The 22,641-nt window shown below is 49.1% G+C and overlaps 1 protein-coding gene across 1 annotated transcript in view; it reads left to right on the top strand.

Annotated features, from left to right (window-relative positions):
- The window catches only part of LOC115916739 (chromodomain-helicase-DNA-binding protein 8-like), a 58,976-nt gene that overhangs the window by 35,367 nt on the left and 968 nt on the right, over window positions 1-22,641 (top strand). Inside the window, 15 exon segments of the mRNA XM_030970478.1 lie at window positions 1,207-1,333; window positions 2,758-2,847; window positions 4,043-4,146; window positions 6,398-6,512; window positions 8,415-8,475; window positions 8,600-8,654; window positions 10,232-10,250; window positions 10,817-10,919; window positions 10,951-11,012; window positions 12,503-12,711; window positions 14,839-14,923; window positions 15,545-15,807; window positions 17,243-17,409; window positions 19,675-19,707; window positions 21,818-21,919. Coding sequence (XP_030826338.1) covers window positions 1,207-1,333; window positions 2,758-2,847; window positions 4,043-4,146; window positions 6,398-6,512; window positions 8,415-8,475; window positions 8,600-8,654; window positions 10,232-10,250; window positions 10,817-10,919; window positions 10,951-11,012; window positions 12,503-12,711; window positions 14,839-14,923; window positions 15,545-15,807; window positions 17,243-17,409; window positions 19,675-19,707; window positions 21,818-21,919 — 1,595 coding nt within the window.

Raw genomic sequence — 22,641 nt, forward strand, 5'->3', positions numbered from 1 at the left:
ACTTTGGGTCAGTTTGGGTGGGTTTGGGGTGGTTTTTGGCGGGTTTGAGGTTCTGGAGATCAGCTCAGGTGGGTTTTGGCCATCTCAGGTCAGTTTGGGTCATCTCAGGTAGGTTTGGGTCGCTGTGGGTCACTTTGGGTGGGTTTGGGTCATTTTGGGTCATCTCGGGGGGTTTGGGGTCACTTTGGGTGGGTTTGGGTCACTTTGGGTGGGTTTGGGTCACTTTGGGTGGGTTTGGGTCACTTTGGGTCACTTTGGGTGGGTTTGGGTCAGTTTGGGTCATCTCGGGGGTTTGGGGCCGTGCAGGCTCCGGGCCCTGCTGACCACTGCTGCGTCCACCCCACTGACCCTGAGTGACCACTGGGTGACCACTGAGTGACCACGATCCCCAAAATCCCCAAAAATCCCCAAAATGACCCCGAGTGCCCCCTGAGTGACCACTGAGTGATCAATGGCCGTGAGTGACCACAGCCCCAAAAATTACCCCAAAAAATGACCCCAGAATGACCACGAGTGACCCCTGAGTGACCACGGGCCCAAAAATCCCCCCAAAAAAGCCCCAAAATTGCCCAAAATGACCCAAAATTACTCTGAGTGACCAAAACCCCAAAAATCTCCCCAAAATGCCCAAGAAAATCCCAAAAAAACGTCCAAAACTGCCCCAAAAAATGTCAAAGAAAATCCGTCAAAAATCCCAAAATTGCCCAGAATGACCCAAAATGACTCTGAGTCACCAAAACCCCAAAAATCCCCCCAAAAATGCCCCAAAAAGCCCCAAAATTGCCCAAAATGACCCTGAGTGACCACCCAGTGACCCCCGAGTGACCAAAACCCAAAAAATACTCCAAAATTGTCCAAGAAAATCCCCAAAAATGTCCAAAGCTGCCCCAAAAAATGTCAAAAACCCCAAAATTGCCCAAAATGACCCTGAGTGACCAAAATCCCACAAAATCTCCCACAAATCCCCCAAGAAATCCCCCCAAAAGCCCCAAAATTGCCCAAAATGACCTCTGAGTGACCACCGAGTGACCACTAAGTGACCAAAACCCCAAAAATCCCCCCCAAAATGTCCAAGAAAATCCCAAAAAAATGTCCAAAACTGCCCCAAAAAAGCCCCAAAAATGTCCAAAAAAATCCCCAAAAATTCCCGAAAAAATCCCCAAAACGACCCCGGTGACCCCGGGTGACCCCTGACCCCGGCCGCAGGGTCGCCGTCGCTGCCACGCGGCCGCAAGGGCCGGAAGGCGCCGAAGGTTCCGGAAGGTTCCGCGGGCGCCGAGTGGCTGCTGCAGGACGAGGGCTACCGGAAACACCTGCGGCACCACGGCGGCAAGTGAGCCACAACAACGGCCGGTTTGGGGAAATTTGGGGAAATTTGGGGCCGTTTGGGGGTTTGGGGATTTTTTTGGGATTTTTTGGGGATTTTTTGGGGTTTTTTTAATGGCATTTTTGAGGATTTTGGGGGGATTTTGGGGGATTTTTTGGGGGTTTTTTGGGGGTTTTCAATGGGATTTTTTGGGGACTTTTTGGGGGTTTTTTAATGGGATTTTTTGGGGATTTTTTTGGGTTTGTTTGGAGGCTTTTAAATGGGATTTTTTGGGGTTTTTAATGGGATTTTTTGAGGATTTTGGGGGATTTTTTGGGGGATTTCTTGGGATTCTCTTGGATTTTTTGGGATTTTTTGGGGTTTGTAATGGGATTTTTGGGGATTTTTGGGTTTTTTTTAATGGGATTTTTTGGGGTTTTTAAATCGGATTTTTTGAGCATTTTTGGGTATTATTTTGATTTTGGGGCGGGGGGGTTTAATGGGATTTTTTGGGTTTTTTAATGGGATTTTTTACCAGGATTTTTTAGGGATTTTTTGGGGATTTTTTGGGGTTTTTTTTAATGCGATTTTTGAGGATTTTGGGGGATTTGTTGGTTTTTTTTGGGGGGGGGTTGGGGGTTTTTTAAATGGGATTTTTTGGGATTTTTAAGGGAATTTTTTTGGGATTTTTTTGGTTTTTTCTAATGGGATTTTTTGGGGATTTTTTGGGGGCTTTTAAATGGGATTTTTTAGGGTTTTTAATGGGGTTTTTAACAGGATTTTTAGGGATTTTTGGGGGTTTTTTAAATGGGATTTTTGAGGATTTTGGGGTTTTTTGGGTATTTTTGGGTTTTTTAATGGGATTTTTCAAGGGCATTTTTTGGTTTTTTAATGGGATTTTTAACGGGATTTTTTGGGGTTTTGAAATCGGATTTTTTGGGTTTTTTGGGGATTTTTTTGGGGTTTCTAATGGGATTTTTTGGGTGTTTATTTGGGTTTCTTAATGGGATTTTTTTGGGGATTTTTTGGGGGATTTTTTGGGGGGTTTTGTTTTTTTTAATTTTTTTTTAATAGGATTTTTTGGGGATTTTGCCATTTTTTGGGGGTTTTGGGGTTTTTTTTGTGGGGTTTGGGATACAGAGAACACTTCCGGCACCAGAGCGGGAAGTGACTCCGAATTTGGGGCATTTTGGGTTAATTTTATAGGATTTGGGGCTTTGGGGTTTTTTACTGGGGTTTTTGGGGTGATTCCTGTGAGATTTGGGGTTTTTATTCTGCAGTTTTGGGTTTTCATCGTGGGGTTCGACGCCTCCGGCGCCGGAGCGCGAAGCGACTCCGAGTTTGGGGCATTTTGGGTTTTTTGGGCGGATTTCTGGGGTTTTCAGGGGGTTTTGGTGCCTTTTGGGGTTTTGGGTTCATTTCTGGCGGTTTTGGGTCGTTTCCGGTCCCAGGCTGCTGCTGCGCGTGCGCACGCTGCACTTCCTGCGGCACGAGGTCATCGGCGAGCAGGCCGAGCGCGTCCTGGCCGGCGCCAGCGCCAGGTGAGAGCGGTTTGGGGCGAAAAACGGCGATTTTGGGTCAGCGGGAATTTGGGGAATTTGGGGTTCAGGAGAGCCCCGGTTTGGGGGGAATTCCGGGGATTTTGGGGTCAATTCTTGGGGATTTTGGGGATTTTTGGGGAGGTGATTGGGGAGCAGGTGGGAGCGGGTTTGGGGTGAAAAACGGCGATTTTGGGTCAATGGGGAATTTGGGGAATTTGGGGTTCAGGTGAGCCCCGGTTTGGGGGGAATTCCGGGGATTTTGGGGTCAATTCTTGGGGGATTTTGGGGGATTTTTGGGAGGTGATTGGGGAGCAGGTGAGGGCAATTTGGGGTGAAAAACGGCGATTTTGGGGCTTTGGGGTTTGGGGAATTTGGGGTTCAGGAGAGCCTCAGGTTTGGGGGGAATTCCGGGGATTTTGGGGTTGATTCTCGAGGGATTTTGGGGATTTTGGGGCTTTTTGGGGTTTGGCCGGCACCAGCGCCAGGTGAGAGAGGATTTGGGGTGAAAAACAGCGATTTTGGGGGTTTGGGGGGTTTAAGGAACTTTACAGGGGGATTTTTTTGGGGGGCATTTTTGGGGGGATTTTGGGGATTTTTGGGTTTTTGATTTTTGGGGTTTTGGGGGGGATTTTGGGAGAATTTTAAGGTGGTTTTGAGGGAGATTTTGGGGTGATTTAAGGCTTTTTATGGGGGATTTTTTTGGGGGGCTTTGGGATGATTTTTGGGGGGATTTTGGGGCGGTTTGGTTTTTTTTTATTTTTTGGGGTTTTGGGGGGATTTTGGGGGGATTTTAGGGCGGTTTGGGATTTTGGATTTTTTTTTGGGGTTTTGGGGGGGATTTTGGGGCATTTTAGGGGGTTTGGGGTTTGTTTTTTTTTTTTGGGGGTTTGGGGGGCATTTTTGGGGGGATTTTAGGGCAGTTTGGGGTTTTTTATTTTTGGGGTTTTTCGGGGGATTTGGGGGATTTTAGGGCGGTTTGGGGGCATTTTTGGGGCAGTTTTGGGGGATTTTACGGCAATTTGGGGAAATGGGTTTCCGCGGGGTTTTTGGGGCGGTTTCGGGGCGTTTCCGGGCGGATTTTTGGGGTCACTCCCCCCATTTTCCGGCCCGCTAACGCCATTTTTCGCGTCCCCGATCCCGTTTTTGGGGTTTTAACCCGAAATTTGTGTTTTTCGCCCCGTTTTCGCGGCGGCAGCGACGTGCACATCTGGCTCCCCGCGCTGGAGCAGCCGGAGCCGCCCGCGGCCTGGTGGGACCCGGAGGCCGACAAGAGCCTGCTGCTGGGGGTGCTCAAACACGGTATTGGGGCCAAAAACGGCGATTTTGGGCAATTACACTTTGGGGTCTGTGCTGCTGGGGGTGCTCAAAACGGTATTGGGGTAACTGTGCTTTTGGCAAATGGGGGTTCTGAATTGGGGTCTGTGCTGTTGGGGTGTGCAAAAACACGGTATTGGGGCAAAACCGCGATTTTGGGCAAATTCACACTTTGGGGTCTGTGCTGCTGGGGGTGCTGAAACACGGTATTGGGGCAAAAAACCGCGATTTTGGGAAAATTCACACTTTGGGGTCTGTGCTGCTGGGGGTGCTGAAACACGGTATTGGGGCCAAAAACCGCGATTTTGGGCAAATTGGGATTTCTGTAATTGGGGTCTGTGCTGCTGGGGGTGCTCAAACACGGTATTGGGGCCAAAAACGCGATTTTGGGCAAATTCACACTTTGGGGTCTGTGCTGCTGGGGGTGCTGAAACACGGTATTGGGGCAAAAAACGGCGATTTTGGGCAAATTCACACTTTGTGTAATTGGGGTCTGTGCTGCTGGGGGTGCTGAAACACGGTATTGGGGCCAAAAACCGCGATTTTGGGCAAATTGGGATTTCTGTAATTGGGGTCTGTGCTGCTGGGGGTGCTGAAACACGGTATTGGGGCCAAAAACCGCGATTTTGGGCAAATTCACACTTTGTGTTACTGGGGTCTGTGCTGCTGGGGGTGCTCAAACACGGTATTGGGGCCAAAAACGGCGATTTTGGGCAATTTTGAGCTCTTTGGGGTAATTCCCACGGATTTTGGGTGTAAATTGAGCTGTTTTTATGGGAGTTTTGCTGTTTTTTGCCATTTTCTCCGATTTTTTTTGCCTTTTTTTGCCGTTTCTCACCCCCCTGGGCTTTGGGTTATTTGGGGTTATTTCAGTGTAATTTGGGTTATTTCAGTGTAATTTGGGTGTATTTGGGGCGATTCTAACGGGGTTTTTTGTCGTTTTTTTGCCGTTTTTGTTAACCAGTCCCAATTTTGGGTGTTTTTCCCCATTTTTAGGGTACGAGCGGTACCACACGATGTGGGCAGACCCTGCCCTGTGTTTGGGGTTATTTCAGTGTAATTTGGGTGTATTTAGGGTGATTTTAACAGGGTTTTTTGCCGTTTTTTGCTGTTTTTGTTAACAAATCCCAATTTTGGGTCATTTTTCCCCATTTTAGGGTACGAGCGGTACCACACCATGCGGGCAGACCCTGCCCTGGGCATTGGGTTATTTTGGGATATTTCAGTGTAATTTGGGGTTATTTGGGTGATTTTAGGGCTATTCTAATGGGGTTTTTTGCTGTTTTCTCCCCTTTTTTTTTTTGCTGTTTTTGTCAATAAATCCCATTATTTGGTGTTTTTCCCCATTTCCAGGCTACGAGCGGTACCACAAACCCTGCCCTGGGCTTTGGGGTTATTTTGGCTTATTTTGGGTCATTTTGGGTTATTTCAGTGTAATTTGGGTGTATTTGGGGCTATTCTAACGGGGTTTTTTGCTGTTTTCTCCGATTTTTTTGCCGTTTTTGTTAACCAATCCCAATTTTGGGTCATTTTTCCCCGTTTTAGGGTACGAGCGGTACCACACCATGGGGACAGACCTTGCCCTGGGCTTTGGGGATATTTTGGGTTATTTCAGTGTAATTTGGGTTTATTTAGAGCGATTCTAACGGGGTTTTTTGCTGTTTTCTCTGATTTTTTTGCTGTTTTTGTCAATAAATCCCAATTTTTGGTGTTTTTCCCCATTTTTAGGGTACGAGCGGTACCACAAACCCTGCCCTGTGTTTGGGGTTATTTGGGGTTATTTTGGGTTATTTTGGGGTTGAGCGTGTTTAGTGCTATTCTAACGGGGTTTTTTACCATTTTCTCCCATTTTTTGCCGTTTTTTGCTGGTTTTCACCAATAACTCGGTTTTTTTCCCCATTTTAGGGTACGAGCGGTCCCACACCATGGGGACAGACCCTGCCCTGTGTTTGGGGATATTTTGGGTTATTTCAGTGTAATTTGGGTGTATTTGGGGCTATTCTAACGGGGTTTTTGCCGTTTTTGTTAACCAATCCCAATTTTGGGTGTTTTTCCCCATTTTTAGGGTATGAGCGGTACCACACGATGCGCGCAGACCCCGCCCTGTGTTTGGGGATATTTTGGGTTATTTCAGTGTAATTTGGGTGTATTTAGGGCTATTTTAATGGGATTTTTTGCCGTTTTTTGCCGTTTTTGTTAACCAGTCCCAATTTTGGGTCATTTCTCCCCGTTTTAGGGTACGAGCGGTACCACACCATGCGCGCAGACCCCGCCCTGTGTTTCCTGGCCCGGGCCGGGGGTCCCGATGCCGCGGCCGTGGCGGCCGAGCAGCGCCTGGAGGGGCCCGAGGGGTGAGCGGGGAAAATTCGGGGCAAATCCGGGGGTTTTGGGCAAATCCGGGGGTTTGGGGCAAATTCGGGGAGTTTGGGGCAAATTCGGGGAGTTTGGGGCAAATTGGGAGTTCGGGCAAATTCGGGGAATTGGGGTTTTGGACAAATCTGGGGGTTTTGGGGCAAATTCTTTTTTTTGTTTTGCAAATTGGGAGTTTGGGGGCAATTTCAGGGGTTTGGGGCAAATTCGGGGAGTTTGGGGCAAATTGGGGGTTTTGGGCAAATCCAGGGGGTTTGGGGCAAATTCGGGGAGTTTGGGGCAATTTTTGGGGATTTTGGGGCAAATTCGGGAGTTTGGGGCAAATTCAGGGAGTTTGGGGCAAATTTGGGGATTTTTGGGCAAATTTGGGGGATTTTGGGGCAAATTCAGGGAGTTTGGGGCAAATTTGGGGATTTTGGGGCAAATTCGGGGAGTTTGGGGCAGATTCGGGGATTTTTGGGCTAAAATTTTTGGGGATCTTGGGGCAAATTCGTGGAGTTTTGGGCAAATTTGGGGATTTTGGGGCAATTTTGGGGATTTTGGGGGTTTGGGGGCATTTGCGGGGTTTTGGGGCGGTTTGGTTGGGTTTTTGGGAGGTTTTGGGTGGGTTTGAGGTGGTTTTGGGGAACTTTTGGGGGATTTTGGTAATTTGGGGGGATTTTGGGGGATTTTGGGTGGATTTTGGTAATTTGGGGGGGTTTTGGAGGATTTTTGGGGGATTTTGGTAATTTGAGGTGGTTTGGGGGGATTTTTGGAACATTTGAGGTGATTTTGGGGGATTTTGGGGGGATTTTGGTAATTCTGGGGATTTTGGGAATTACTGGAACATTTGAGGCGATTTGGATCCATGGAAATGAATTTTTGGGGGATTTTGGGGGATTTGAGCTGATTTTGGGGGCATTTTTGGTAATTTGAGGTGGTTTTGAGGGGGTTTTTGGCATTTGAGCTGATTTTGGTGTTTTTTGGGGGGAATCTTTGGGGATTTGAGGAGGTTTTGGGTTTTTTTAGGATTTGAGCTGCTTTTGGGGGATTTTTAAGTTTTTTGGGGGATTTGAGGAGATTTTGAGAGGTTTTTGGGGGGATTTGGGTGGGTTTGGAGGGATTTTGGGGGAATTCAGGAAAATTGAGATTTTTTGGGGGGATTTGAGGCGATTTTGGGGATTTTTGGGGATTTTGGGTGGTTTGGGGGATTTTGTTAATCCGGGGTGGTTTTTTGGGGACTTTTGGGGCTTTGAGATGTTTTTTGGGTGGTTTGGGGGATTTTTGGGGATTTGAGTTGGTTTTGAGGCAGTTTTGGTGGTTTTTTTGGGATTTGAGCTGATTTTGGGGGTTTTTTGGGGGATTTGAGCTGATTTTGGGGTTTTTTGGGGGATTTGAGCTGATTTTGGGTTTTTCTTTGGGATTTGAGCTGGTTTTGGGGTTTTTTGGGGGATTTGAGCTGGTTTTGGGTTTTTCTTGGGATTTGAGCTGGTTTTGGGGTTTTTTTGGGGGATTTGAGCTGATTTTGGGTTTTTTTGGGGGATTTGAGCTGGTTTTGGGGTTTTTTGGGGGATTTGAGCTGCTTTGGGGGATTTTTGGCATTTGAGGCAGTTTTGGGTGTTTTTTGGGGGGATTTTTTGAGCGTTTTTTTGGGGATTTTTGGGCTGATTTTGGGCTGATTCGGTTCACTCCGCCTTTTCCCCATTTCCGCCCCCCCCAAACTCCCCAAATTTGGGTTTTTGGCCCCAAAAGGCGCCGCTGATGACCCAGCCATGCTAATACGGACCGGCCGCGGGCCGGGCTGAGTGCAGCTCCGGGCTGAGGCGCCGATTTGGGCTCAATTCCCGCGGTTTTGGCTCTCGGGCGGTTTTGGGCTGAATTGCGGCGTTTTTGGGTCTCCCCAGGGCCGATTTGGACAAAGAGCCCGAGGACGCCGAGTACAAACCCCTGCCGGGCGCCGAGGAGGTAAAGAATCGAAAATCGCACAAAATTCCCCCAAATTGCCCCGAATTGCCCGAATTTGGGGTTTTCTCCCCAAAGTGCCCTGCCCCCCCCCCCCGGTGACCCGGTGACCCCGTGACCCCCCCAGGGCGACGCCGCGGCCCCGCTGGACCCGGAGAGCTTGGCGCTGGACGGCGACGAAGGTGAGGGGCCAAAACGGCCCTGAAACGGCCCAAAACGGCCCAAAATTCACCAAAATTCACCAAAATTCACCAAAATTCACCAAAATTCACCTCAGAACGCCCCAAAATGACCCAAAACGGCCCAAAATGACCCAAAATTCACCAAAATGCCCCAAAACAACCCAAAACGACCCAGAACGGCCCAAAATGACCCAAAATGACCCAAAATTCACCTCAGAACGGCCCAAAATGACCCAAAACGGCCCAAAATGACCCAAAATTCAGCAAAACGGCCCAAATTGACCCAAAATGGCCCAAAATTCACCTCAGAACGGCCCAAAATGACCCAAAATGGCCCAAAATTCACCAAATGACCCAAAATGACCCAAAACGACACAAAATTCAGCAAAACACCCCAAAATGCCCCAAAATTCACCAAAATGACCCAGAACGGCCCAAAATGACCCAAAACGACCCAAAATGCACCAAAATTCACCTCAGAACACCCCCAAGTTCACCAGAATGCCACAAAACGCCCCAAAATTCACCAAAATGCCTCAAAATGCCCCCAAATGCTCCAGAACAGCCCAAAATGCCCCAGAATGCCCAAAAATTCACCAAAATGACCCAAAATTCGCCAGAATTCACCAGAACGCCCCAAAATGCCCGAAAGCGCCCCAAAATGCCCCAAAATGCACCAAAATGCCCCAAAATTCACCAAAATGCCTCAAAATCCCCCAAAATGCCCCAGAATGCCCAAAAATTCACCAAAATGACCCAAAATTCACCAGCATTCACCAGAACGCCCCAAAATTCCTTTCAAAGCCTCCAAAACTCTTTGAAATTCCCCAACTCGGCCGAAATTCCTTCAGGATTGCCCCAGAGGTCGCGGAGTTCGCTGGAATTGTCAGAAATTGCCCCAAACTCCGGCCCGAGGGAGATGGAGCGTCCTTGGGCGCCGCAAAATGCCCCAAATCCCCCAAAATGCCCCAAAATTCCCCAAAATACACGTTTCTTGCTACAGTCCCTGCCCAAATTTCCCAAGCGCCCTGGAATTTCTCCCTGGGACCTCTGAGGTGACCCAAAATCCCCAAATTCCCCCAAACTGACCCCAAATGTCCCCAGAGCCCTCCAGGTCTCCCCAAAGTGACCCCAGAATGACCCCAAATGCCCCCAAATCTCCTTAAATCCCCCCAAACCCCCCAAGTCCCTTTGAGCTGACCCTAACACCCTTTCCCAAATCCCCCCAGAATGACCCCAAATCCCCCAAATTCAACCCAAATCCCTCAACTGACCCCACCCAAGCTGAACCAACCCCAAACCCCCAAATCCTCCCTTTCTGACCCCAAATTCACCCCAAATCCCCTCTCTGTCCCCCCAGGCTCAGCACCATCCTCCTCCTCCTCCTCGTGGCTCCCCCCGAATGACCCCCCAAACTGACCCCAAATTCACCCCAAATCCCCCCAAATCCACCCCAAATTCCCCCCCTTTCTGAACCCCAAATCCCCCAAAGTGACCCCAAACCCCCAAATCTCTGCCCACCCCCAAGTTCAGCCCCAATTCCTCCTACCCCAAATCCCTCTGTCTGTGTCCCCCAGGCTCAGCACCATCCTGCTCCCCCCTGCGCCCCAAATCCCCCAAACTGACCCCCAAACCGCACCCCAAATCCCCCAAACTCCCCCAAATTCACCCCAAATCCCCCCAAATTCACCCCAAATCCCCTCTCTGTCCCCCCAGGCTCAGCACCATCCTGCTCCTCCTCGTGCCCTTTGGCTCCGGCACTGACCGACCCCAAATCCCCCAAACTGACCCCAAATTCCCCCTTTCTGACCCCAAATCCCCTCTGTTTCTGTCCCCCCAGGCTCAGCACCATCCTGCTCCTCCTCGTGGCCCTCGGCCGCGGCGCTGACCGACCCCAAACTGACCCCAAATTCACCCCAAATCCCCCCAAACTGACCCCAAATTCACCCCAAATACCCCCCAGATTCTGACCCCAAATCCCCTGTTTTTGTCCCCCAGGCTCAGCACCATCCTGCTCCTCCTCCTCGTGGCCCTCGGCCCCGGTGCTGACCGACCCCAAATTCCCCCAAATTCACCCCAAATCCCCCAAACTGACCCCAAATTCCCGAAACCCCCAATTCACCCCAAAATCCCTTCTGTCCCCCAGGTTCAGCACCATCCTGCTCCTCCTCCTCGTGGCCCTCGGCCGCGGCGCTGACCGCTCGCTTCCGCCGCCTGATCGGGGCGGTGCAGCGGGGCCGGACCCCCCGAGCCGCCCCAGCCCTCGCGGGACCCCCGAGCCCCCGGAGCCCCCCAGCCCCACGCGGCGAGGGCGGCGGCAGCGGCGCGGCCACGCACCGGGCGCGACAAGCAGCAGCGGTGAGCAAACGGGGGGCAAATGGGGGGGTTTGGGGGCGTCTGGGGGGGTCGGGGGCATCAAAAACGGGTTCGGCAGCCTCGAAAACCCCAGGGGGAGTTTTTTTTGGGGTTTTTTGCATTTTTTTGCCGTTTTTCCACCATTTTTTTTCCTGTTTTCTTGCCGTTTTTCACCATTTTTGTCTGGTTTTTGAGGGTTTGGGGGCGTCTGGGGGCGTCGGGGGCATCAAAAATGGGTTCGGCAGCCTCGAAAACCCCCTAGAGGAAGGTTTGGGGTTTTTTTGCCTTTTTTCCCCATTTTTTCCCCATTTTTTTGCCCTTTTTTACCATTTTTCACCATTTTTCTCTTGTTTTTGGGGTTTGGGGGGCAAATTGGGGGGTTTGGGGGTGTCTGGGGGGCCGGGGGCATCAAAAATGGGTTCAGCACCCTTGAAAACCCCCAAGGGGGGAGTTTGGGGTTTTTGGGGGTTTGGGAGTTTTTTGCCCTTTTTTTCCCATTCCCGTTCTTTCACTGATTTTCCCCATTTTTTCCCCGTTTTTTCCCCGTTTTCTCCCCGTTCCATCTGGACCAGATGCGAGCAGGCCGATTTCCTGTCTGCTCTCACATTTGGGTGGTTTTGGATGGTTTTGCCTATTTCTGGGTGGTTTTTGTCTGTTCTTTCACCGATTTTCACCGTTTTTTCACCGATTTTCGCAATTTTTTCCCGTTTTTCCCTTTTTTCTCCCCATTTTAGCTGGACCAGACATGAGCAGGCCGATTTCCTGTGTCTGCTCTCACATTTGGGTGGTTTTGGGTGCTTTTGCCTATTTCTGGGTGGTTTTTCTCCATTCTTTCACCAATTTTTCGCTGTTTTTTCACCGATTTTTGCCATTTTTTCACCGATTTTCCCCGTTTTTTCACCATTTTTCCCCGTTTTCTCCCCGTTCCAGCTGGACCAGACACACACACCCAGATTTCCTGCGCGTGGCCTCGCATTTGGGTGGTTTGGGTGGCTTTGCCTATTTCTGGGTGGTTTTTCTCCATTCTTTCACCGATTTTCCCTGTTTTTTCACCGATTTTCACCGTTTTTTCACTGATTTTCACTGTTTTTTCCCCGTTTTTTCCCGTTTTTCCCCATTTTCCCCCCGCTGCAGCTGGATGCAGCGCAAGCAGGCCGATTTCTTGCGCGTGGCCTCGCGTTTCAGTGGTTTGGGTGCTTTTGGCTATTTCTGGGTGGTTTCTGTCCGTTTTTTCACCGATTTTCACTGTTTTTTCACTGATATTCACTGTTTTTTCCCCGTTTTTTCCCGTTTTCTCCCCAATTTAGCTGGAGCGCGGCGCGAGCAGGCCGATTTCCTGTGTCTGCTCTCACATTTGGGCTGCTTTTGGGTGCTTTTGGCTATTTCTGGGTGGTTTCTGTCCATTTTTTCACCGATTTTCCCCGTTTTTTCACTGATTTTCACTGTTTTTTCCCCGTTTTTTCCCGTTTTTCCCCGTTTTCCCCCCAATTTAGCTGGACGCGGCGCGAGCAGGCCGATTTCCTGCGCGTGGCCTCGACGTTCGGCGTGGAGCTGGAGCCGGGCTCGGGCCGGTTCCGCTGGGGCCGGTTCCGCGCGCTGGCCGGGCTGGAGCGGCGCTCGGACGAGGAGCTCACGCGCTTCTACCACGGCTTCGTGGCCATGTGCCGCCAGGTGTGCCGCCTGCCGCCCGCGCCCGGAGACGGTAATGGGCTGAAATACGGGGATTTTGGGCAATTTGGGGCGTTGGGGGCGGTTTGACCCGAAATCGGGAGGTTTGAACCCAAATTGAGGGGTTTGAATCCATAATCAGGGGCTTTAGGTGCTCTCTGCCGCCTGCCACCCACACCTGGAGACGGTAATGGGCTGAAACACGGCTGGCAACTTGGGGTGTTTGGCGCGTTTGGGGGCGATTTGGGGTGGTTTGACCCGAAATCGGGAGGTTTGAACCCAAATTGAGGGGTTTGAATCCATAATCAGGGGGTTTATGGGCTCTCTGCCGCCTGCCGCCCGCCGCGAGACGGTAATGGGCTGAAATACGGGGATTTTGGGCAATTCGGGGCATTTGGGGGCGTTTTGGGTCAACTTGGGGTGTGCGTGCGTTCAATAATTTGGGTGTTTGACCCAAATCGGGAGGTTTTGACTCAAATTGGGGGTTTGTCCATATCAGGGGGTCTATGGGCTCTTCTGCCGGGCGGCCGCAGACCGTAATGGGCGAAATACGGGCATTTTGGGCAATTTGGGGCGTTTGGGGGATATCCAGGTTTTTCCCATTTCCGAAAGCGGTTCCAGCTGTTTCATTTACCCAAGTTTTTGCCCCATTTTTAAGGGTTTTTCCTGGGTTTTTTCACCCATTTTTCACCATTTTCCCCATTTTCCAGACCCCACCACTATTGGGCTTAAACCCTTTCAGTGCCGGTTTGCGCCATTTCCAGCCCGTTCCGGCCGCTTTCACGCCGTGTTTGCGTTTTTCACCGTTTTAACCCGTTCTTACTGTTTTCCATTCCCGAATCTGTGCGCACTCCCGGGCGTGTATGGCCTCTCTGCCGCCGCCACCTGCGCCGAGACGGTCGCTGGCTGAACCGCGGCTTTGGGCAATTGGTGCCCACCGCGTTTTTAGCCATTTTACCCCATTTTCTGCATTTTCAACCCTTTTTTACCATTTCGGCCCCTTTTTTAACCCATTTTCTCCATTTTTACCCAATTTTTTTCTCCATTTTTCTCCATTTTGCCTCCTTTTTATTCCATTTTTATCCGCATTTTGCGCCATTTTTACTCCAGGTTTTTGCGCAATATTACCAGTTTTTTTCCCATTTTTCCATTTTGCCTGATTTTTTTGCCATTTTTAGCTGTCCCAGCTTTTCCCCATTTTTACCCCATTTTTACCCCATTTTTCCCCAATGGATTTTACTCCATTTTTTACCCATTTTTCTACCATTTTTAAACCCTTTTTTCCGGCTCTAGCCCATTTTTCCCCATACTTCCCTATTTCAGTGCCACTATCGCCTCCATATTTAACCCCTTCAGTGCCGTGATTTAACCCTTTGCCGGCCGCACTTATTTCACCCCTTTTCCAGCCGTTTCCAAAGCCGATTTTTCCCATTTTTTCGCCATTTTAACCCATTTTTTCACCGTTTTAACCCGGTTCTTTCCTGTTTTCCAGTTCCTCCGGCTCTGTCGCCCGCCCGCTTAGCCGTGTCCGTCTCTGGCCGCGCGCGCTGCCGCTGCCGCGCTGTTCGCGCTGCCTGCGCTGCGGCGGGCGTGCTGCACCCGCTTCTTTACCATTTTTACCATTTTACCCCATTTTCACTCCATTTTCAACCCCTTTTTTACCATTTCTGCCCCATTTTTATCCCGTTTTTTCTCCATTTTTACCCAATTTTTTCTCCATTTTTTCTCCGTTTTTGCCTCATTTTTATTCCATTTTTATCCCATTTTTGCCCCATTTTTACTCCATTTTTACTCAATTTTTACCCAATTTTTTCTCCATTTTTTCTCCATTTTTGCCTCATTTTTATGCCATTTTTATCCCATTTTTGCCCCATTTTTACTCCATTTTTACTCAACTTTTACCCAATTTTCACTCCATTTTTAACCCATTTTTCTACCATTTTTAAACCCCTTTTTTCCCAGTTTTTAACCCATTTTTCCCCGTACTGCCTCTGTTTCAATGTCACTATCGCTGTCCATATTTAACCCTTTATATCCCGCATTTAACCCTTTCCATCCCACATTTACCCCATTTCCAGCCTGTTTTCAGCGGTTCCAAAGCCGATTTTTCCCATTTTTTCACCGTTTTAACCCGTTTTTCCCCATTTTCCTGTTTTCACAGTTCCTCCGGCTCTGTCCCCGCCCCCGTCACGCGCCGTGTCCCCTCTCTGGCGCCCGCGCTGGCCCTCGCCGCCTTCGCGTCGCTGGCGCTGCGCGCGCAGCGGCGCGGGTCCCCGCACCCGTTCTTTACCATTTTTACCCCATTTTCACTCCATTTTTAACCCATTTTTAACCCATTTTTGCTCCATTTTTTCTCCATTTCTGCCCCATTTTTATCCCGTTTTTTCTCCATTTTTACCCAATTTTTTCTCCATTTTTTCTCCATTTTTGCCTCATTTTTATTCCGTTTTTATCCCATTTTTGCCCCATTTTTACTCCATTTTTACTCAATTTTTACCCAATTTTTTCTCCATTTTTTCTCCATTTTTGCCTGATTTTTATGCCATTTTTATCCCATTTTTGCCCCATTTTTACCCCATTTTTACTCAATTTTTCCCCAATTTTCACTCCATTTTTAACCCATTTTTCTACCATTTTTAAACCCCTTTTTTCCCGTTTTTAGCCCATTTTTCCCCATACTCCCTCTATTTCGGTGCCACTATCGCCATCCATATTTAACCCCTTCAGTGCCGTAATTTAACCCTTCCAGTGCCGCACTTACCCCATTTCCAGCCCGTTTCCAGCCGTTTCACAGCCGTTTTTTGCCGTTTTTTCGCCATTTTAACCCATTTTTTCACCGTTTTAACCCGTTTTTTCCTGTTTTCCAGTTCCTCCGGCTCTGTCCCCGCCACCGTTAGCCGTGTCCCCGTCTCTGGCGCTGCGCTGCCTGCGCCGGCTGTCGCTGCTGCGCTGCCTGCGCTGAAGGCGCTGCCGCACTCCGGCGCTGGGCTCGCTGCTGGCGCTGCTGCCGCCGGCTCGCCTGCCGCCCGCCTGGTGCCTGCGCTGGCGTGCACGCTACGCGCTGGCGGGCGGCGGCGCAGCACGGCCTGCGGGGGCGCTGCTGCGCGCGGCATCGCCCCCGGGCTCATGGGCAACGCGGGCGCGGGCAGGAGAGCGAGGACGAGGAGGAGGAGGAGGAGGAGGAAGGAGGTGGGTTTGGGGGAGGAAAATGGGGGAAAAGGGTCTGAGGTTTGGGGGAAAATGGGGGTTTGGAGGTGGTGGAATTTGGGGGAAAATGGGGGAAAAGGGCCTGAAGTTTGGGGGAAAATGGGGGAAAGGGGATCCCAAATTTGGGGGAAAATGGGAGGAAGGGGAGTTTGGGGAAAGGGGGTTGGAGGTGGTGAAATTTGGGGGAAGGGATAAAAAGGGGAAGGGAGGAAAGGGGATCCAAATTTGGGTGAAAGGGGGAGGGGATCAAATTTGGGGGGGGGGTTTGGAGGTGGTGAAATTTGGGGGAAATGGGGGAAAAGGGTCTGAAGTTTGGGGGAAAATGGGGGAAAGGGGATCCCAAATTTGGGGGAAAATACGAGGAAAGGGGAGGCCAAATTTGGGGGAAAAGGCGGGAAAAGAGGGGAAAAGGGATACAAAATTTGGGGATAAATGCAGGGTTTGGAGTCTGAAATTTGGGGGAAAAGGAGATCCCAAATTTGGGGAAAAATGGTTAAAATTTGGGGGAAAAGGGGATCCCAAATTTGGGGGAAAATGGTTAAAATTTGGGGGAAAAGGGAAGGAGGAGGAAGGAGGTGGATTTGGGGGGGAAGATGGGGGAAAAGGGTCTGAAGTTTGGGGGTAATGGGGGTTTGAGGTGGTGAAATTTGGGGGAAAGAGGGACGAAAAGGGGATAAAAATTTGGGGGAAAATGGGAGGAAAGGGGATCCCAAATTTGGGGGGAAATGGGGGAAAGGGGATCCCAAATTTGGGGGAAAAGGGGGGTTTGGAGGTGATGGAATTTGGGGGGAAAAGGGGGTCTGAAATTTGGGGGAAAATGGGGAAAAGGGGATCCTTAATTTGGGGGAAAATGGGGAAAAGGTGATCCTTAATTTGGGGGAAAATGGGAGGAAAGGAGAGCCCATATTTGGGGGGGAAAGAGGATACAAAATTTGGGGATAAATGGGGGGTTTGGAGTCTGAAATTTGGGGGAAAAGGAGATCCCAAATTTGGCAGGAAATGGTTAAAATTTGGGGGAAAAGGGGATCCCAAATTTGGGGGAAAATGGGGGTTTGGAGGTGGTGGAATTTGGGGAAAAGAGGGGAAAAAATTTTGTGGGGAAAAAGGAGTTTGGGGGTCTGAAATTTGGGGGAAAAAGAGGAGAATTTGTGGCAAAAGGTGGTAAAAGGGGATCCCAAATCTTTGGGATTTTGTAGGGAATTCGTGATGGGAAAAAGCCCAAATTTGAGGTTTGGAAAAGAGGAAAAAAAAAAGGGGAAGAGCCCCCAAAATCCTGGGAAATTGGGGGAAAATCCCAGACTTCGGGGAGGGGGGATTTCTGGGGGGATTTTCAGCGGTTTTGGGTCTCCCCGGCGCAGGGCCGGAGGCGCTGGGGGCCGACGACGAGGACGAGGAGGATGAGGAAGAGGAGGGGGGGGGGGAGGACGAGGATTCCCCTCCCCCCCCCGGCGAGGGCGGCTCCCCCAAGGCGCCCCTCCCCCACCCCGCTCCGGGGGGGCCCCAAAATCTCCTCTATTGGCCCAAGGTAAAGGGAAAATAAACCCCAAAAACTTCCAAAAAAAACCCGTTCAGAAAACACCCAAATAACCCCAAAAAACACCCAAATATCCCCCAAAAACCCTTCAGAAAACACCCAAAACACCCAATAACCCCAAAACCCACAAAAAACCCCCAAAAACAAATATCCCCAAAACACCCAACCCCAAACACCCAAATAACCCCAAAAAAACTCTTCAGAAAACACCCAAATAACCCCAAAAAACTCGAAAAAAACAAATACCCCCAAAAAAACCCCAAAAACCTAAAAACCCCCAAAACAAAAAACCTTACCCAAAAAAAACACCCAAATACCCAAAAAACACCCAAATAACCCCCAAAAAACCTCAGGAAAAAAACAAACAAATACCCCCCAAAAAATCCCCAAGAAACCCTAAAACCCCCGCCCAAAACCTCAAAAAAAACCCCCCAAAATTCCCCGAAAACCCCAAGTAACCCCAAATACCCCCCAAAAAACTAAAAAATACCCCCAAAAACCTAAATACCCCCAAAAACCCATATACCCCCAAAAAACCCCCAAAATGCCCCCAAAAACCCAAATACCCCCAAAAAACCTAAGCACCCCGCAAAAAACACCAAGTAACCCCAAATATCCCCCAAAAAACCCCAAAAATACCCCAAAAGCCCCAAATACCCTTCAAAAATACCCCCAAAAACCAAATACCCCAAAAACCCCAAGTAACCTCAAATACCCCCCAAAAAAACCCCAAAAAATCCAAATACCCCCAAAAATCCAAAACCCCAAAATTCTAAAAAAAAATCCCCAAAACCCTAAATACCCCCCAAAAAACCCAAAAATACACCAAAACCCAAATACCCCCAAAAACCTAAATACCCCCAAAAACCCAGATATGCCCCCAAAACCCCAAAATACCCCCCAAAAACCCAAAATACCCCAAAACCCAAATAGCCCCCAAAACAAAAACTCCAAAACCTAAAACCCCCCCAAAACCCCAAGTAACCCCAAATACCCCCCCAAAAAACCCAAAAATGCCCCAAAAACCCTAAATACCCCTTAAAAACTCAAAAATACCCCCAAAAACCAAATACACCCAGAAAAAACCCAAAAATACCCCCAGAACCTCAAATACCCCAAAAAACCCCGAAAAAACCCTAAAATGCCCCAAAAAACCTAAATACCCCCAAAAACCCAAAAATACCCCAAACCCAAATATACCCCAAAACCCCAAAATACCCCCAAAAACCAAATACCCTCAAAAAAAATACCCCCAAACCAAATACCCAAAAACCAAATACTTAAAACCCCAAATACCCTTCAAAAAACCTAATACCCCACAAATACCCCAAACCAAATACCCCACAAACATAAACCCAAAATACCCCAAAAACCCAAATACCCTTCAAAAATACCAAAAATACTTTAAAAACCCCAAATACCCTCCAAAAATACCCCAAAAAACCTAAATAGCCCCAAAACCCAAATATGCCCAAAACAAAAAATACCCCCAACCAAATACTCTTAAAAAACCCCAAAATACCCCTTAAAACAAATATCCCCAAAAACAAAATACCCCCAAAAACCACCCACAAAATACCAAAAATACTTACAAACCCAAATATCCCCAAAAATACCCCAAAAACCCAAATACCCTTCAAAAATACCAAATACTTTAAAAACCCCAAACACCCTGAAACTAAGTACCCCTTAAAAACCCAAAAATACCCCCCAAAAACCCAAAAATACCCCAACCAATACCCAAAATACCCCAAAACCCAAATACTTAAAACCCCAAATACCCTTCAAAAATACCCCAAAAAACCTAAACCCCCAAAAACCCAAATACCCCTAAAAACCCCCAAACCCAAACCAAAATGCCCTAAAACAAAATCCCCAAAAACCCCCCCAAATACCCCAAAACCCTAAATACCCTCAAATCTAAAACTAAATACCCCTAAAACCAATACCCACAAAAACCAAAACATACCCCAAATACAATACAATATTCATAAAAAACCAAAATATCCAAAAATACCCCCCAAAAACCCAAGAATACCCCAAAAATAGCCCGAATAAACCCCACCCCCGACCGGGCGTTTCCCACCCCCGCCGGGCGCTTTTCCCAAAACCGTGCCCCTTCCCAGGACTGGGCGCTGATCCGGGCCCTGATCTGCCGCCGGGTGTTCACGGTGGGGAGGGGCCGCCCCCGCCTCGCGTTTCGGGGGTCCCGGGGCTGCCTGAGCCCCCCCCGCCTCTGCCCCCCAAACCGCCCAGCCTCACAAGGAGTTCACGGTGCAGATCAAGGACGTGAGTGGCGCCCAAAAACGGCGCTTTTCACCCCAAAAATCCCATCCTCCGTTCGTTCCTTGGCGCTTCACCCAAACCTGGCGCTTTTCACCCCAAAAATCCCATCCTTTGTTGGTTCCTTGGCGCTTCACCCAAACCTGGCGCTTTTCACCCCAAAAATCCCATCCCCGTTCGTTCCTTGGTGCTTCACCCAAACCTAGCATTTTCCACCCCAAAATCCCATCCCTGTTCGTTTCTCAGTACTTTACCCAAACCTGGCGCTTTTCACCCCAAAATCCCATCCCCGTTAAGTTCTCGGCGCTTTACCTGAACCCGGCATTTTTCACCCCAAAGATCTCATCTCCTGTTCATTCCTCAGTGCCTTACCCAAACCCCCAAATCCGGTGCTTTTCACCTCAAAATTTCATCCCCCACTAAACCCTCAGCGCTTCACCCAAACCTGGTGTTTTTCACCCCAAAATCCCGTCCCTGTTAAACCCTGGGTACTTTACCCAGACCCCCAAACCCAGCGCTTTTCACTCAAAACCTTATCCCCTATTAAACCCTCGGCGCTTTACTCAAATCCGGCGTTTTTCACCCCAAAATCCCATCCCTGTTAAACCCTCAGTGCTTTCCCCAAACTTCCTGCGATTCCCCTCACGATTTTCTTACCTTTTCCTTTCGCGCGATTCCTTCCCCTCACGATTTTCCGGCCCGTCCTCCATCTTGTGACTCCTTCCCCTCACGATTTTCCCGCCCGTCCTCCATCTTGTGACTCCTTCCCCTCACGATTTTCCCGCCTTTGTCTGTCACGTGACCCCGTTCCCCGGTTTTCCCGCCTTTTCCCCTCACAATTTTCCCGCCTTTTCCCCTCATGGTTTTCCGCCTTTTCCCCTCACGATTTTCCCGCCTTTCCTCCATCTTGTGACACCATCCCCTCACGATTTTTCTATCTTTTCCCCTCACGATTTTTCCATCCTTTCCCCTCACAATTTTCCCACCTTTTCCTCCATTTTGTGACCCCGTTCCCTCATGATTTTTCCACCTTTTCCCCTCACGATTTTCCTGCTCTCTCCTCCCTTTTGTGACTCCGTCCCCTCACAATTTCCCCACCTTTTCCCTCACCCCACTTTTCCCTCACTATTTTCCTGCCTTTCCTCCATTTTGTGACCCCGTTCCCTCATGATTTTTCCACCTTTTCCCTCACGATTTTCCCGCCTTTTCCTCCATCTTCTGACCCTGTTCCCTCACGATTTTCCTGCCCTTTCCTCCATTTTGTGACCCCATCCCCTCTAGATTTTCCCACCTTTCCCCTCACAATTTTCCCACCTTTCCCTCACAATTTTCCCACCTTTTCCCTCAGAATTTTCCCACCTTTTCCCTCAGAATTTTCCCACCTTTTCCCTCACGATTTCCCCACCTTTTCCCTCACAATTTTTCTGCCTTTGCCTCCCTTTTGTGATCCCATCCCCTCACAATTTTCCTACCTGTTCCCCTCATGATTTTCCCACCTTTTCCTCCATTTTGTGACCCCGTCCCTTTACAATTTTCCCCACCTTTTTCTCTCACAATTTTCCCGCCTTTTTCTCCATTTTGTGACCCTGTCCCCTCACGATTTTCCCACCTTTTGCCCTCACAATTTTTCCACCTTTTCCCCTCACGATTTTTCTGCCTTTTCCCTCACGATTTCCCCACCTTTTCCCTCACAATTTTCCTGCCTTTCCTGCATCTTCTGACCCCGTTCGTCATGATTTTTCCACCTTTTCCCCTCACAATTTTCCCACCTTTTCCCCTCACAATTTTCCCACCTTTTCCCCTCAGAATTTTCCCGCCTTTTTCCCTCAGAATTTTCCCACCTTTTCCCTCACGATTTTCCCACCTTTTCCTTCACGATTTTCCCGCCTTTTCCTCCATTTTGTGACCCCGTCCCCTCACGATTTTCCCACTTTTTCCCTCACAATATTCCCACCTTTTCGCTCACGATTTTCCCGCCTTTTCCTCTCACAATTTTCCCACCTTTTCCCTCACAATTTTCCCGCCCTTTTCCCTCACAATTTCCCCACCCTTTCCCTCACGATTTTCCCGCCTTTTCCTCCGTTTTGTGACTCATCCCCTCACGCTTTCCCCGCAGGAGGAGGGGCTCAAATTGACCTTCCAGAAACATCGGCTGGGGCCCAACGGGGCCCAACGAGCGCCCAACCCTCCCAAGAAAAACAGCAAGAAACTGGTGGAGGTGAGGGCATTTTGGGGGAAAAAAACCCCAATTTTGGGAGTTTCGGGGCACCACAGGATTTTTGGGAGGTTTGGGTTCCCCTGTGCTCAAATGTACCAGCTGGGTTTGGGTGAAAACAGTGAAAATTGGAATTTCTTGGAACATTTTGGAGTTGGCGACAGAATTTGGGAGGTTCCCTTCAGGTTTTTGGAGATTTTTGCCAAAATTTGGGTGTTTCTCATGAGGTTTTTGGGTTGGTTCAGGGTTTTGTGCCCAAATTTGGTGGTTTCCCGCCAATATTTCGGTGCTTCCTGTCAAATTTTTGAGTTGTTTTTGGGGTTGATGCCAAAATTAGGAAGTTTCCCAGCAGATTTTGGGTTGTTTTTGGGTTTGTGCCCAAATTTGGCGGATTCCCATCAGATTTTGGGGTTTCTCACCCAAATTTGGGCGTTTCTTGTCAGGCTTTGGGTTTCTTCAGGGTTTTGTGCCCAGATTTGGGGGTTTCCCATCAGATTTTGGGTTTCCCACCTAAATTTGGGGGTTTCCCTTCAGATTTTGAAGTTTTCCACCCAAATTTGAGGCTTTCCCATCAGATTTTGGGGTTTCTCACCCAAATTTGGGCATTTCCTGCTGGGTTTTTTAATTATTTTGGAGTTCTTCACCCAAATTTAAGGCTGGGAGTTTTTTGGAGCCCCTGAGGGGTTCAGAGGATCAACCCCCTGTATTTTGGGGTGCCGCCGTTT

The sequence above is a fragment of the Camarhynchus parvulus genome, unplaced genomic scaffold (genome assembly GCF_901933205.1).
Source record: "Camarhynchus parvulus unplaced genomic scaffold, STF_HiC, whole genome shotgun sequence".
Classification (NCBI taxonomy): Eukaryota; Metazoa; Chordata; class Aves; order Passeriformes; family Thraupidae; genus Camarhynchus; species Camarhynchus parvulus.